General features: G+C 46.8%; 1 protein-coding gene across 3 annotated transcripts in view; it reads left to right on the top strand.

Annotated features, from left to right (window-relative positions):
* PFDN1 (prefoldin subunit 1) overlaps positions 1 to 15,663 on the top strand; it is a 53,463-nt gene extending 37,800 nt beyond the window's left edge. For all 3 annotated transcript variants that reach the window (XM_056516569.1, XM_056516572.1, XM_056516571.1), the window contains exon 4: positions 15,435 to 15,663. In XM_056516569.1, coding sequence (XP_056372544.1) covers positions 15,435 to 15,518 — 84 coding nt within the window. In that variant the 3' untranslated portion in view covers positions 15,519 to 15,663. The remainder of the gene's footprint in view (positions 1 to 15,434) is intronic.
* Positions 15,664 to 17,075: the final 1,412 nt, after the last annotated feature.

Below are 17,075 nucleotides of genomic sequence, written 5' to 3'. Positions count from 1 at the left end.
TATCATTCACTTCCAACACGAGAACGGAAGTTCAGGTGTTCCACTGCCAAGGTGCAGTTCCGAGTGAGTCTCCACATGTTGCTCCATGGGCCATATACCGGTTTGTAGGGTTCCTTCCTTTACCAGGTCCCCCTCTACATGCCTGCCGCTCTATCGGCTGAAGGCTGGTTACCCACTTTCTGGTCCAGGGTTTCACCACGTTGGGGTGTTCCCCTCAATGCTTTGTTTGCTGTGGGGGTGTGTACTTCTTACTTCCATTCATAGTCACATCTTGGTATCTTTGCCCAGCACCAGTGTACAGATTTCCGATCTCTCGGGGGACACATTTGATTCTCCATTCCTTGATATGTTGTTGCAGGGTTCCTGGGGACTACGTCCACCCAGTACTTTGCCCCCTTGCCTTTGGGCGGCATTTCCCTGCTCCTGTAGTGCCTGGCACACTTGACCATCCCCCTTCCACAAGGGGTACACGTGGATCAGGGAGATTTGCATGGTCTTGGCCTGGTTTTCATCGTGACCACCCCTTGTTTTCCCCTCCTCTGTTTAGGTGGGGTACCTGACTGGCCCCTTGTTTTTTGCTGAGAGCAATCAGCTGAGCACCTTTACAGCCTGGCTCTCTTCCTGTTTTTGGTTATCTACTGCTGCTCATCCTTGGCACTCTCCCCTGTTGGAGTTTATGCGATCTTGTATGGCTCGGCAACAGCTGGTCTAGCACAGTCTGTTTGGGTCCTGCTATTGCTCTTCTCCTCCCTCGGTGCAATCTCCCTGTAGGGGTTTGTTCCTCCTTCCCTTTGTCTGTGTCAGCTGACACTACGGTCTTCTGGAGTAACCTTCCCTTTTGTTCCCCCCTCCATTCCCGTCCTGATGGGATGTTGTTTCGGTCCGCTCAGACCGCTGGGGTCCATGTCTGGTTAGTCTCCGTGTCTTGGACACTATCCTAGTATGCTGTGGCGTGCCTTCTTTTCTAGGTCGGGCCTTCTAGTTCTTTGGGCCTTAGTGATAGTTGTGGTCTCGGGTAGGTTAGCTCTCCTGCCCCAACTTCTCTATGATTCCATTGTGGGGCGGTCTTTCTGTACCGCACTTCCTCTTGGCTAGACATAGAAGTTTGTCCCGGAGCCTTTTGCAGATGTTGGGTTTACATACTCTACAGGTTTACGTCTTCCAGGCGACTCTGGAACCTCGATTTCCATGTCTGCTGCTGCAGTGTTCTGGGATGCTCCTTTTGGGCGTTTATTCCTACTTTTAAGTCTTCCAGGTGACCCGGGTACCTCCAGTTCCCTTGCGGTCACTCCGATGTTCCCGGATGCTCCTTTTCAGGGCATTCCGCTCCCTTTTTGTCCTTATTCCTTCCATCTCCTCCTTCGGGGTCCATGTACTTCAGAGGCGGTGGGCGTTCCGGTCATCCGGTTTACGCTACTTGAGCTCATTTTGCCTCCTAGGTGCTAGCGGCGAGCCCCTGGGACAGAGGTTTTTGGTCGGTAGCTGTTCCGGTCATCGCTGTTATGCAACAGGCCTCTCCAGAGCCAGTCGCCATCTTTCTTTCTTTTTTTCCAGTATTTTTCTGGTCTCCACCTCCTGTACTCTCCTTTTACTTAGGCGTACGCTGCTCTCCCTGGCGTCTTTTTCTGCCATGTTCCCTTGACTTGATTGACTCTGGATAGGGTTCTCTTGTTGTGACCTTTTCCATTTTCTGTTTCCCAGCTGGGCCAGCCCTCTGTCTGGTTCAGTGTTCCTTGGAGTTGATTTCCTATCTCTTCCCGGGATGGTTCTGGGCCATCTGGTTTCTGGTCGACCTTTTTTTCAGTCTCTCTATATGGACCGTAGGCTTAGGCTCTCTACATAGGACGGTCTCTTCTTGGCATCCTAGTCCATCTCCATGGACGGGGGCTCTTCCGGGTGCTGAGTTTGTGGACCTCAGTTGTCTATGCTAGGATCTTAACCGCAGGCCTTACGGTCAAAATGGTTCGGTCTCTTGACTCATTCCCCTTTTGCTGCTGTTTGGGTTTTTTCCCACCCTAGGGGACTGCTTTTGGTACATTTCCCCCCCCGACCCCCCCCCCCCCCCTCCAATGAAGAGCCACAGAGAAAAGATTTTTTTGTATTCACCATAAAATATTTCTCATAGCCTTCATTCTTTCTTTTTTCCGGATTATTTTTTCCAGTTTTTTTTTATCCTGGATTCCTTTGTCTTTGTTGGCTTCTTCTACTGCTTTGTGACTAAACTGATTACCTCACTGCAGGTGGGCGGGTATATCCTGCCAGGGAGGAGCAGACTTTTTTTTCCCCTAGTATCAGCACCTCCTAGTGGCAAGAGCATATACCCATCAGTAAGGCCTCCCCAATGAAGGCTACAAGAGAGAGATTTTACGGTGAGTACAAAAAAATCTCCTTAGCGCTGACGTACTCCTTTTAAGTACCAGGACACAAGGGCGTACCTGTACGCCTGATGTTTTGAAGGCGTTAAGAGGTTAATGTAATGATCACTGAAGTTATGGCTCTTATTTTGAACATGTACACTAGTGACTGCCTTTCTATAGACTATATGATATAATGCCGACTGTTATTTTGAATTATGAAAATGGCCGTGTTACAGTTTAACCCCTAAAGGACCAAGGGCGTACCTGTACGCCATGAGTCTGCTCCCGTTCTATAACACGGGGCCACGGCGGGCCCCTGTGTCATAGCGGGTCGGGCCCGGCCTCTAACAATTGGTAGAGGCCGGGACCCATGGCTAATAGTGCGTGATACTGCGATCAGTGCTACGCGCTATTAACCCTTTAAACGCTGCTTTCAAATTTGATCGCCGTGTCTAAAGTGAAACTAAACTACCCCTGGCTGGCTCAGCGGGCTGTTCGGGATCGCCGCGGTGAAATGGCAGCATCCCGAATAGCTGTAGGACAGCAGGAGGGTCCCCTTACCTGCATCCTGTTGTCCGATCGCCGAATCACTGCTCAGTGCCTGAGATCCAGGCATGAGCAGTCAAGCGGCAGAATAATCGTTCAATGGTTTCCTATGAGAAATTATTGAGCAATGCAAAAGATCAATGTGTGCAGAGTTATAGCCCCCCCCCCCCCTATGCAAAAAAAGTGAAAAAAAAGTTAATAAAGATCATTTAACCCCCTCCCTAATAAGTTTGAATCACCCCCCTTTTACCCCCAAAAAAAACTGTAAATAAAAATATGTGGTATCGCCTTGTGCGGAAATGTCCCAATTATATATATATATATATATATATATATGTATATATGTATATGTATATATATATATATATATATATGTATATATATATGTGTGTATATGTATATATGTATATGTATATATGTATATATATATATATGTATATGTATATATATGTATATGTATATATATATGTGTATATATGTATATATGTATATGTATATATGTATATATATATATGTATATATATATATATGTATATATATATAATTACAGTGACCCCCCCGACTTATGATGGCCCCGACATATGATCATTTCAACATATGATGGCCTCTCAGAGCCCATCGTTTGTTGAAGGCAGCATCGACATATGATGCTGCTGTGTGTCGGGGCCATCGTACAAACAGCTATCTGACAGCGCTGACAACTTCAGCAACTGACAGACAGTTGTTTAATGTGCCCGTGTGCCCCGTTCTGCCTCCTGTTACTCACATGCTGTCCTCCTAACTCACGCAGGCTTCCACTGTGAGCCCCCCAGTGCAGCCATAGCCAATAGCCTGCAGCATCTTGCTGCAGGCATCCAATGAGCTGCTGGCTGCCCTCCCCTTCATTTCCTATAGAGCTGTAGTCGGCAGGATCGTAATGGAGGACAGCTGGAGGCACCCTGGTTTCTTAAACACTCCCCATACACTCCACATACAATGGTCATCCCAGAACCAATTAGCAGTTTCCCATAGAGATCTGTATTCAACATACAATGGTTCCGAGGCCCCAGAACCAATTTCCATTTTTACATAGACATATGTACTCAACATATGATTGTTTCAACATATGATGGTCCTCCCGGAACCAATTAATATCATATGTTGAGGGACCACTGTATATATCATTAACCCCTTAAAGGAAATATCCAGTGGTGAAAAACTTATCCCCTATCCTAGGGGATAAGTTTTTCCTGTACGGGGCCACGACGAAACGGCGGCTGACACACCCCCTCAATACAACTTATGACAGAGCCGGAACGCTTCCTTCGGCAATATCCGGCTCTGCCATAGAGTTGTACTGAGGTGGCGCGTCGGCCGCCGCTTCGCGCGGTAGTTAACACTCCATATCCGTCCAGCGAGCCAGTGCCCCAGCAATCGGACACCCTGTGATCTGAAACGTATCCCCTATCCTTAGCATAAGGGATACGTTTTTCACCACTGTACTGCCCCTTTAACCCCTTAACGGCGCAGGACGTATATTTTCGTCCTGCGCCAGCTCCCGCGATATGAAGCGGGATCGCGCCGCGATCCCGCATCATATCGCGTCGGTCCCGGCGCTCATCAACGGCCGGGACCCGCGGCGATGTGCGGTATTAACCCTTTAGAAGCGGCGGTCAAAGCTGACCGCCGCTTCTAAAGTGAAAGTGACCCGGCTGCTCAGTCGGGCTGTTCGGGACCGCCGCGGTGAAATCGCGGCGTCCCGAACAGCTGACCGGACACCGGGAGGGCCCTTACCTGCCTCCTCGGTGTCCGATCGGCGAATGACTGCTCCATGCCTGAGATCCAGGCAGGAACAGTCAAGCGCCGATAACACTGATCACAGGCGTGTTAATACACGCCTGTGATCTGTGTAAAAGATCAGTGTGTGCAGTGTTATAGGTCCCTATGGGACCTAAAACACTGCAAAAAAAAAGTGTTAATAAAGGTCATTTAACCCCTTCCCTAATAAAAGTTTGAATCACCCCCCTTTTCCCATAAAAAAATAAGTGTAAAAAAAATTAATAAATAAACATATGTGGTATCGCCGCATGAGTAAATGTCCGAACTATAAAAATATATCATTAATTAAACCGTACGGTCAATGGCGTATGCGCAAAAAAATTCCAAAGTCCAAAAAAGCGTATTTTGGTCACTTTTTATACCATTAAAAATGAATAAAAAGTGATCAAAAAGTCCGATCAAAACAAAAATCATACCGATAAAAACTTCAGATCGCGACGCAAAAAATGAGTCCTCCTACCGCCCTGTACGTGGAAAAATAAAAAAGTTATAGGGGTCAGAAGATGACATTTTTAAACGTATAAATTTTCCTGCATGTAGTTATGATTTTTCCAGAAGTGCGACAAAATCAAACCTATATAAGTAGGGTATCATTTTAACCGTATGGACCTGGTGTAATGGTGTAATTTTTACCGAAATATGCACTGCGTAGAAACGGAAGCCCCCAAAAGTTACAAAATGGCGTTTTTTTCGATTTTGTCGCACAATGATTATTTTTCCGTTTCGCCGTGCATTTTTGGGTAAAATGACTAATGTCACTGCAAAGTAGAATTGGCGACGCAAAAAATAAGCCATAATATGGATTTTTAGGTGGAAAATTGAAAGGGTTATGATTTTTAAAAGGTAAGGAGGAAAAAACTAAAGTGCAAAAACGGAAAAACCCTGAGTCCTTAAGGGGTTAAGGACCCAGACTATTTTCACCTTAAGGACCCGGCCATTTTTTGCACATCTGACAACTGTCACTTTAAGCATTAACCCCTTAAGGACCAGGCCATTTTACACCTTTGGACCAGAGCGTTTTCTGAACATCTGACCACTGTCACTTTAAGCATTAATAACTCTAAGACGCTTTTACCTATCATTCTGATTCCAAGATTGTTTTTTCGTGACATATTCTACTTTATGTTATTGGTAAAATTTTGTCGATACTTGCATCGTTTCTTAGTGAAAAATTCCAAAATTTGATGAAAAAATTGAAAATTTTGCATTTTTCTAACTTTGAAGCTCTCTGCTTGTAAGGAAAATGGATATTCCAAATAATTATTTTTTTTTTTCACATATACAATATGTCCACTTTATGTTTGCATCATAAAATTTACGATTTTTTACTTTTGGAAGACACCAGAGGGCTTCAAAGTTCAGCAGCAATTTTCCAATTTTTCACAAAATTTCCAAAATCACAATTTTTCAGGGACCAGTTCAGGTTTGAAGTGGATTTGAAGGGTCTTCATATTAGAAATACCCCATAAATGACCCCATTATAAAAACTGCACCCCCCAAAGTATTCAAAATGACATTCAGTCAGCGTTTTAACCCTTTAGGTGTTTCACAGGAATAGCAGCAAAGTGAAGGAGAAAATTCACAATCTTCATTTTTTACACTTGCATGTTCTTGTAGACCCAATTTTTGAATTTTTACAAGGGGTAAAAGGAGAAAATGTATACTTATATTTGTAGCCCAATTTCTCTTGAGTAAGCACATACCTCATATGTCTATGTAAAGTGTTCGGCGGGCACAGTAGAGGGCTCAGAAGCGAAGGAGCGACGAGGGGATTTTGGAGAGTACGTTTTTCTGAAATGGTTTTTGGGGGGCATGTTGCATTTAGGAAGCCCCTATGGTGCCAGAACAGGAAAAAATACCCACATGGCATACCATTTTGGAAACTAGACCCCTTGAGGAACGTAACAAGGAATAAAGTGAGCCTTAATACCCCACAGGTGTTTCACGACTTTTGCATATGTAAAAAAATGTTTTAAAAATGTCACTAAAATGTGTGTTTCCACCCAAATTTCACATGTATGCAAGGGTTAATAGCAGAAAATACCCCCCAAAATTTGTAACCCCATCTCTTCTGAGTATGGAGGTACCCCATAAGTTGACCTGAAGTGTACTACGGGCGAACTACAATGCTCAGAAGAGAAGGAGTCATATTTGGCTTTTTGAGAGCAAATTTTGCTCGGGGGCATGTCGCATTTAGGAAGCCCCTATGGTGCCAGGACAGCAAAAAATACCCACATGGCATACCATTTTGGAAACTAGACCCCTTGAGGAACGTAACAAGAAATAAAGTGAGCCTTAATACCCCACAGGGGTTTCACGACTTTTGCATACGTAAAAAAAAAAAAAAATTTTCACTAAAATGTGTGTTTCCCCCCCAAATTTCACATTTTTGCAAGGGTTAATAGCAGAAAATACCCCCCAAAATTTGTAACCCCATCTCTTATGAGTATGAAGGTACCCCATAAATTGACCTGAAGCGCACTACGGGCAAACTACAATGCTCATAAGAGAGGGAGTCATATTTGGCTTTTTGAGAGCAAATTTTGCTCGGGGGGCATGTCGCATTTAGGAAGCCCCTATGGTGCCAGGACAGCAAAATAACCCCCACATGGCATACCATTTTGGAAACTAAACCCCTTGAGGAACGTAACAAGGGGTACAGTGAGCATTTACCCCCCACTGGTGTCTGTCAGATCTTTGGAACAGTGGGCTGTACAAAATTTTTAATTTGCGCAGCCCACTGTTCCAAAGATCTGTCAGACACCAGTGGGGGGTAAATTCTCACTGCACCCCTCATTACATTCCGTGAGGGGTGTAGTTTCCGAAATGGGGTCACATGTGAGGTTTTGTTTTTTTTGCGTTTGTCAAAACCGCTGTAACAATCAGCCACCCCTGTGCAAATCACCTCAAATGTACATGGCGCACTCTCCCTTCTGGGCCTTGTTGTGCGCCCCCAGAGCACTTTGCGCCCACATATGGGGTATCTCCGTAGTCGGGAGAAATTGCATTACAAATTTTGGGGGGCGTTTTTCCCTTTTACCTCTTGTCAAAATGAAAAGTATGGGGCAACACCAGCATGTTAGTGTAAAAAAATTTTTTTTTACACTAACATGCTGGTGTAGACCCCAACTTCACCTTTTCATGAGGGGTGAAAGGAGAAAAAGCCCCCCAAAATTTGTTAAGAAATTTCTCCCGAGTACGGCGATACCCCATATGTGACCCTAAACTGTTGCCTTGAAATACGACAGGGCTCCAAAGTGAGAGCGCCATGCGCATTTGAGGCCTAAATTAGGGATTTGCATAGGGGTGGACATAGGGGTATTCTACGCCAGTGATTCCCAAACAGGGTGCCTCCAGCTGTTGCAAAACTCCCAGCATGCCTGGACAGTCAACGGCTATCTGACAATACTGGGAGTTGTTGTTTTGCAACAGCTGGAGGCTCCATTTTGGAAACAGTGGCGTACCAGACGTTTTTCATTTTTATTGGGGAGGGGGGCTGTGTAGGGGGTATGTGTATATGTAGTGTTTTTTACTTTTTATTTTATTTTGTGGTAGTGTAGTGTAGTGTAGTGTTTTTAGGGTACAGTCACATGGGCGGGGGGATTACAGCGAGTTTGAGCTGCCGCGCAAAATTTGCTGCATCGCAAACTTGCAGCCTGATACTCACTGTAAGCCCCCTGCCCATGTGAATGTACCCTGTACATTCACAGTGGGGGGGGGGGGGGGGGGACCTCCAGCTGTTGCAAAACTACAACTCCCAGCATGCACAGTCCATCAGTGCATGCTGGTAGTTATAGTTTTGCAACAGCTGGAGGCACACGGGTTGGGAAACACTGAGTTAGGAAACAGACAATGTTTCCCAACCAGTGTGCCTCCTGTTGTTGCAAAACCACAACTCCCAGCATTCTCAGGCATGCTGGGAGTAGTAGTTCGGCAACATCTTTAGAGCTAGATGTTGCCGAACTACAACTCCCAGCATGCTTGGAGTTGTAGTTTTGCAACATCTGGAGGACTACAGTTTGCAGACCACTAATACAGTGGTTCCCAATCTGTGCCCTTCCAGATGTTGCAAAACTACAACCCCCAGTATGCCAAAACTGTCCAGGCATGCTGGGAGTTGTAGTTCTGCAACATCTGAAGGGCCAGATGTTACAGAACTACAACTCCCAGCATGCCTGGACAGTAAGGGCATGCTGAGGATGTGTAGTTTTGCAACATCTGGAAGGGCACAGTTGTCTCCAAACTGTGGACCTCCAGATGTTGCAAAACTGCAACTCCCAGCATGCCCAGACGCCAAGGGCTGTCTGGGCATGCTGGGAGTTGTAGTTTACAGGGTCCCTTTACAGCAATGCATGTCGCTTTACGGCGACGTGCATTGCTGTAAAGGGCCCGACCGCGGCTGAAGATCTACTCACCTGTCTCCTCCGCCGCCGTCTTCATCGTCTGGATCCGGGTCTTCGGGGACGAGGTAAGTACCGGGGCTGGTCCCCAGCACTCCCCCGTCCCCCGCCGCGTCCTCCGGTCTTCCTCCCGTCCTCTCCGGACTTCAAGGGGCCGGGCAGGACGGGAGGAAGTAACCGCCCCCCCCTCCTGCGATTGGTCGGTTAACTAACCGACAGATCGCAGGGGATCGGAGGAGGTGGCAGGCTTGCCACCTCGCTCCTAGGCTCCAGCATGGTCCTGGCTGTCTGTGACAGCCGGCATCATGCGAAATTACCAGGCGGTCGGGTCCCAGAGACCCGATCAGCCCGGTATCGCCGCAAATCGCAAGGGCGATTTCCCTTGCGATTTGCGGCGATCGCCGACATGGGGGGCCTACATGGCCCCCCTCGGCGTATGCCCTGGATGCCTGCTGAAGGATTTCAGCAGGCATCCAGTTCCGATCTCTGCCCGGCGAGCGGCAGAGACCGGAAAAGACCATGACGTTGTGGAACGTCATTGGTCCTTAAAGCCCAGGGTGCCATGACGTTCCACAACGTCATTGGTCCTTAAGAGGTTAAGAACTCTGGGATGCTTTTACTTTTCATTCTGATTCAGAGATTGTTTTTTCTTGACATATTCTGCTTTGTTAGTGGTAAAATTGTCGATACTTGCATCATTTCTTGGTGAAAAAATTGAAAATGTTGTATTTTTTTTACTTTGAAGCTCTCTGCTTATAAGAAAAATGGATATTCCAAATAAATTATACATTGATTCACATATAAAATGTCTACTTTATATTTGCATCATAAAGTTGACATGTTTTTACTTTTAGAAGACATCAGAGGGCTTCAAAGTTCAGCAGCAATTTTTGACAAAATTTTCAAAATCAAAATTTTTCAGGGACCGGTTCAGTTTTGAAGTGGATTTGAAGGGCCTTCATATTAGAAATACCCCATAAATGACCACATTATAAAATACTGAACCCCTCAAAGTATTCAAAATGACATTCAAAAAGTTTAACCCTTTAGGTGTTTTGGAGAATGAGTTTTTCTGAAATGTTTTTTTGGGGACATGTCACATTTAAGAAGCCCCTATGGTGCCCAGAACAGCAAAAAAAAAAAAAAAAAACACATGGCCTACTATTTTGGAAACGACACCCCTCAAGGAACGTAACAAGGGGTACAGAGAGTCTTAACACCCCACAGGTGTTTCACGGCTTTTCATTAAAGTTGGACGTGTAAATGATTGGTTTATTATTTTTTTTTATTTTCACTTAAATGCTAGTTTCCCCAAAATTTTACATTTTTACAAGGGATAATAGAAGAGATGGGGTTACAAATTTTGGGGGGCATTTTCTACTGAGTATGGAAATACCCCATGTGTGGACATTAAGTGCACTGCAGGCGCACTACAATGCTCAGAAGAGAACGAGTCACAATTGGCTTTTAAAAGCAAATTTTGCTGGAACTGTTTGTAGAGTTTCACGCCATACCTCACCCGCTTCGAGGGAATATACTAGCCTAAGATGAGTCTCCCCTTAAAACTGATAAGAGACTCCTCTACCGTGAGCTCCCTGAGCGGTACGTAGGCCTCCAAAAATTTGGCCCCAAAGTGATCTATGACCGGCCTCACTTTGTGAAGCCGATCATGGGCGGGCTCACCTCGGGAGGGACGGGACATGCCGCATTATCAGTGTAATGGAGACATTTCCGAATGGCCTTGAACCGCTTCTGTGTCATAACCATGCTGTAAAGCTGGGTCTGGTATAGGATGTATATACATAGGCTCATATGCAGCACCCTGGCTCCTTCTCACAGCTCTGCCCGCTGACTGAATGCAGTGGGCAAGCAGAGCTGCGAGAAGGTGACATTAAAGGGGTACTCTGGTGCTTAGACATCTTATCCCCTATCCAAAGGATAGGGGATAAGATGCCTGATCGCGTGAGTCCCGCCGCTGGGGACCCCCGGGATCATGCACGCGGCACCCCGTTTGTAATCAGTCCCTGGAGCGTGTTCGCTCTGGGACTGATTACCGGCGACTACAGGGTGGGCGGCTTGTGACGTCACGCCCCCATGTGATGTCACGCTCCGCCCCTCAATGCAAACCTACGAGAGGGGGCGTTAGAGCAGAAATGTTGCTTGTTTTGATGTGACAGGAATAAACCCACAATTTTTCACCATTTTTTGGAGTGCTGTGTTGTTGTTGGATACTATCTAATATAAGGACTTTTTATCAAGAAGTTTTGGACACTGGCACCCACATCTTTAGCCTGAGTAGTGCTGCAATATTTTTTGCTCGCTCTCACTCGCTCGCTCTCTCTGTCTCTCCCTCCCCCCCCTGTGTCTCTCCCTCCCCCCCCTCTGTCTCTCCCTCCCCCCCCCTCTGTCTCTCCCTCCCCCCCCTCTGTCTCTCCCTCCCCCGCTCTGTCTCTCCCTCCCCCGCTCTGTCTCTCCCTCCCCCCCTGTCTCTCCCTCCCCCCCTCTGTCTCTCCCTCCCCCCCTCTGTCTCTCCCTCCCCCCCTCTGTCTCTCCCTCCCCCCCCTCTGTCTCTCCCTCCCCCCGTCTCTCCCTCCCCCCTCTGTCTCTCCCTCCCCCCTCTGTCTCTCCCTCCCCCCCCCTCTGTCTCTCCCTCCCCCCCCTCTGTCTCTCCCTCCCCCCCCTCTGTCTCTCCCTCCCCCCCCTCTGTCTCTCCCTCCCCCCCCCTCTGTCTCTCCCTCCCCCCCTCTGTCTCTCCCTCCCCCCCCTCTGTCTCTCCCTCCCCCCCTCTGTCTCTCCCTCCCCCCTCTGTCTCTCCCCCTCCCTCTGTCTCTCCCTCCCCCCCCTCTGTCTCTCCCTCCCCCCCCTCTGTCTCTCCCCCCCTCTGTCTCTCCCCCCCTCTGTCTCTCCCCCCCTCTGTCTCTCCCCCCCTCTGTCTCTCCCCCCCTCTGTCTCTCCCCCCCCTCTGTCTCTCCCCCCCTCTGTCTCTCCCCCCCCCCTCTGTCTCTCCCCCCCCCTCTGTCTCTCCCCCCCCTCTGTCTCTCCCCCCCTCTGTCTCTCCCCCCCCCTCTGTCTCTCCCCCCCCCCTCTGTCTCTCCCCCCCCCCTCTGTCTCTCCCCCCCCCCCTCTGTCTCCCCCCCCCCCCTCTGTCTCTCCCCCCCCCCTCTGTCTCTCCCCCCCCCTCTGTCTCTCCCCCCCCCTCTGTCTCTCCCCCCCCCCTCTGTCTCTCCCCCCCCCCCCTCTGTCTCTCCCCCCCCCCCCCTCTGTCTCTTCCCCCCCTCTGTCTCTTCCCCCCCCTCTGTCTCTTCCCCCCCCCTCTGTCTCTTCCCCCCCCCCTCTGTCTCTTCCCCCCCCCCTGTCTCTTCCCCCCCCCCTGTCTCTTCCCCCCCCTCTGTCTCTTCTTCCCCCCCCCCCTCTGTCTCTTCTTCCCCCCCCCTCTGTCTTTCCCCCCCCCCTCTGTCTCTTTCCCCCCCCCCTCTGTCTCTTTCCCCCCCCCCCCTCTGTCTCTTTCCCCCCCCCCTCTGTCTCTCTCCCCCCCCCTCTGTCTCTCTCCCCCCCCCCCTCTGTCTCTCCCCCCCCCCCTCTGTCCCTCTCCCCCCCCCCCCCCTCTGTCTTTCCTCCTCTCTCTCTTTCTCTGTGTGTATATATATCAGGGGTGTGGAAATAAAAAAAAAAAAAACTACTTGTCCAAGGGACTAAAGCGGAACACAATCTACTTGTCCCTCAAAAAAATCTACTTGTCCTGGTAGATAAAATAATTTCAACCAAAATAGTCTGATCCCCCAAACCCCCCCCCCCCCCACTAGACCACCAGGGATGGATATAAGATCCTTTAGACACTGCTGACAGCGGAGATCTAATGGTTTAATAGGCGATCGCAGTATGCCAGGATATTAGCGGCGGGAGAGTTGTAGCTCCTCTTACACCCGAGCCCAGAAAAGTCTAGATGTAACTTTTTGATCACCTTATAAAAAATTTCTCATATGAAGTGACCAAAAATGAGCAATTCTGGACAAGTATTTACATTTACACCGTTCACCGTACGGTTTAATTAACATTATATTTTAATAGTCTGGACATCTCCACATGTAGCGATACCACTTATGTTTATTTTTGTGCATTATTTTTATTGAAAGAAAATTGGAAACTTTTATTAGGAAAGGGGCTTATTCACATGTATACGCACTTTTTAAAATATTTTAATCACTATTTTTCAGTATCAATAGGGACTTATGTGTTACTGGGGGGGGGGGGGGGGGGGGGCGGTTCTGCTTCTCCAGTTTATGTGCTGCATTTTGTGTCAGAAAATGCTGGAAGTTGCATTTAGTTACTAGATAACTACAACTCCCAGCATGCCCTGATACAGCCTATGGATGTGTGGGTGTTACAGCATGTTGCACTGTATAGTTTTACAGTTAAGGTTATTGTGTAACATGCTGGGAGTTGTAGTTTTGGTTTGTGTCAGCTGCAGAGCCATAGTCTGTGTCAAGGAATACTGGGAATTACAGTTAGTAACTACAACACCCAGCATGCCCTGATGCAGCCTATAGCTCTGCTGCTGACCCGAACCAAAACTACAACTCCCAGCATGTTGCACTTTATAGTTCTACAGTTTAGGTTATGGTCCAACATGCTGGGAGTTGTAGTTTTGGTTCGGGCGTGTTTGCATATATCCGTGGGGCTCTTGGTCGTCGGGTGAGTATGAAGGGGGTGGGATTCTGGGGGTGCAATTTAGTGCGGGTGCCACTAAAGATAAGTAAATTAGATGGCACAACTGCCCTAATGCCCGACGTGACAGTCCTCTCCTATACAAAACATTCATGCATACACATATCATACATTCACCAGCCACTGCCCCCATATCATACATACACACACCCCCGCCACTGCCCCCCCACATCATACATTACATACACACACACTCACACCATACATATACACCATACATATGCACACATCATACATACACCTGCCGCTGCCCACCCCACATCATACATCACATACACACACACACATCACACTTAGACATTATACACACATCATACATTACATACACATCACACACAGACAGACTTCATACACACATCACACATACACTCACACCATAAATATACACCATACATATGCATACATCATACATACACCCGCCGCTGCCCACCCCACATCATACATCACATACACACACAGATCACACTTAGACATTATACACACATCATACATTACATACACATCACACATAGACATCATACACACATACACTCACACCATACATATCCACCAGTGTTTCCCAACCAGGGTGCCTCCAGCTGTTGCAAAACTACAACTCCCAGCATGCCCAGGGCTGGAGGCACCCTGGTTGGGAAGCACTGATATACACCATACATATGCACACATCATACATACACCTGCCGCTGCCCCCCCCCCATCACACATACACTCACACCATACATATACAACCACCCTTCCTGCCGCTGCCGTCTGCATTCTCTGCCTCCTCACCTGAGCCGCCATGAGTGGACATCAGAGCTGTAGTCCCGGCCGGTGTGAGGTGAGATTTCCGTCCTCCCCCTCTCACCCCTCCCCCCCTGCTCTGTGTTTTCCCCGTGCAAACAAGCAACCTCCCCGTGGTGGATTAGGTCCTGTCTAGACAGAGCAGGGGAGGGATAGAGCTGTGTGTGGGGGATGGAGCTGTGCATGGAGCTGTCTATGTCCTCTCTCTCACCCTGCTGTGTCTTCTGAGCTCCGTCCATCCTCCGGGAGGGGAGATAAGGGGGCTCTGCAGTCAGTTGGAGGCCGCCGCCCCCTCCATACACTCTGAGCTGGTGTGAGGTACAGACTGCGCCTCACACCGACATTAAAGAAAAATAAGGGGGAAGGAAGTCTGTCCCTGCCCGATACAGGGCTAAATCTATAAACAATTCACCTGCCCGAAGCCCAAAACTACTTGTCCCGGGCGTCGGGCTATAGGATTTCCACATCCCTGTATATATAATGTCTATGTATATATATATTTATTCATACACATATATATAGATAGATAGATATAATGTTTATCACACACACAAATTCAAAATTGAAAAAAATGCTCATAATATAAGCCTTCTAATGTTGTAAAAAAAGTAAAAGAATGTTTAACAAATGATGCCAACATAAAGTAGGCATGTTGTGGATGTGAATTAATAATTACATTTATCTGGCATTACTATTTCTCTAAGTAGTGTGTTTCAAACTCAAACTTTTTTTTTATATAGGAGTCTGTCTATTGATCGACAAGAAGTTATGTTGTATTTTACCAATATTTAATTATGTTTTGCAGCAGAAAAAGTCGTATCTGGAGCGAAGTGTAAAAGAAGCCGAAGATAACATTAGAGAAATGTTAATGGCTAGAAAATCTATGTGATTGAAGTGAAATATTTCTTTATTCCCAATTGAGTATTGAAATGATTCATGTAGATACATTCAGCCTTAAGACTGTTTTGTAAGCCTTTTTGAGTTGCCATTGTGTACCCTTGTTAAATTAAATGAAATGTATCATTAAACCTTTATTTGTGAGTTTGTGTCTGTATACAAGAGTATAAAAGTGAGAGGGACTTAAAATTAAGGGAATACTGTAAGAAGTATTGTGTGCACTGTTGAGTGCATTTCTGTGAGTTTGTTTTTTGTTTTTCTCTTTCTCTGTCTGGGAGGAATACAGGTGGAGTATTTAATTAGCAGCTGATAAATTGCAGCTGTTTGTAGTCGGCTATCCTTTGCATTCACTTCCAGGCAGTGGAAGAGGGAGAAGTGGTATCTGGTAAATATAAAAGCAAGTACACAGTGTTTTTTTTGAGCTAGTGATTGTGTGTCTGTATGCAACAGTGTGAAGTATAAAAGTGAGAGGGACTTTAAATTCAGGGAGTATAACCCCTTAAGGACCAATGACGTACCGGTATGTCCTGAGTCCTCTCCCTTACTATAACGCAGGGGCCAAGGCGTGACCCCGCATCATAGCGGGTCGGGCCCGGCACCTAGCAACGGCCGCAACCCATGGCTAATAGCACACGGCACTGATCGCGGTGCAGCACGCTATTAATCCCTTTAGACGCAGCGTTCAAAGTTGATCGCCTCATCTAAAGTGAAACTACACTGCTGCCGGTTAACTTGGGGGGCTATTCTGGATCGCTGCTGTGAAATCGCAGCATCCCGAACAGCTCTATGACACAAGGAGGTTGCCCTTACCTGCCTCCTGGTGTCCGATTGCCGAATGACTGCTAAGTGCCTGAGATCCAGGCATGAGCAGTCAAGCGGCAGAATCATTGATCTATGTTATCCTATGGAATTATAAAGATCAATGTAAAAGATCAGTGTGTGCAGTGTTATAGCCCCCTGTGGGAGCAAAAAAAAGTTAATAAAGATCATTTAACCCCTTCCCTAATAAAAGTTTGAATCACCCTCTTTTTCCCATTTAAAAAAAGTGTAAATTTAAAAATAAACAAATATGGTATCACTGCGTGCAGAAATGTCCGAATTATATAATTATATAGTTAATTAAACCGCACGGGCAATGGCGTACATGCAAAAAAATTCCAAAGTCCAAAATAGCGTATTTTTGGTCACTTTTTATATCATGAAAAAATTTATAAAAAGCTATCAAGTCTGATCAATACAAACATGAAACCACTAAAAACTTCAGATCACGGCGCAAAAAATGAGCCCTCATACTGCCCCATACGCGGAAAAATAAAGTGTTCTAGGGGTCAGAAGATGACAATTTTAAACATATACATTTTCCTGCATGTAGTTATGATTTTTTCCAGAAGTACAACAAAATCAAACCTTTATATGGGTATCATTTTAATTGTATGGACCTACAGAATAAAAATAAGGTGTGATTTTTACTGATAAAAGGGTCTGCGTAGAAACGGAAGCCCCCAAAAGTTACAAAATAGCGTTTTTTTTTCTTCAATTTTGTCGCACA

Source organism: Hyla sarda, chromosome 4 (assembly GCF_029499605.1).
Source record: "Hyla sarda isolate aHylSar1 chromosome 4, aHylSar1.hap1, whole genome shotgun sequence".
In the NCBI taxonomy this organism is placed as follows: Eukaryota; Metazoa; Chordata; class Amphibia; order Anura; family Hylidae; genus Hyla; species Hyla sarda.
The sequence above is the reverse complement of the archived record's forward strand: the minus strand, read 5'-3'. Positions and strand labels throughout refer to the sequence as shown.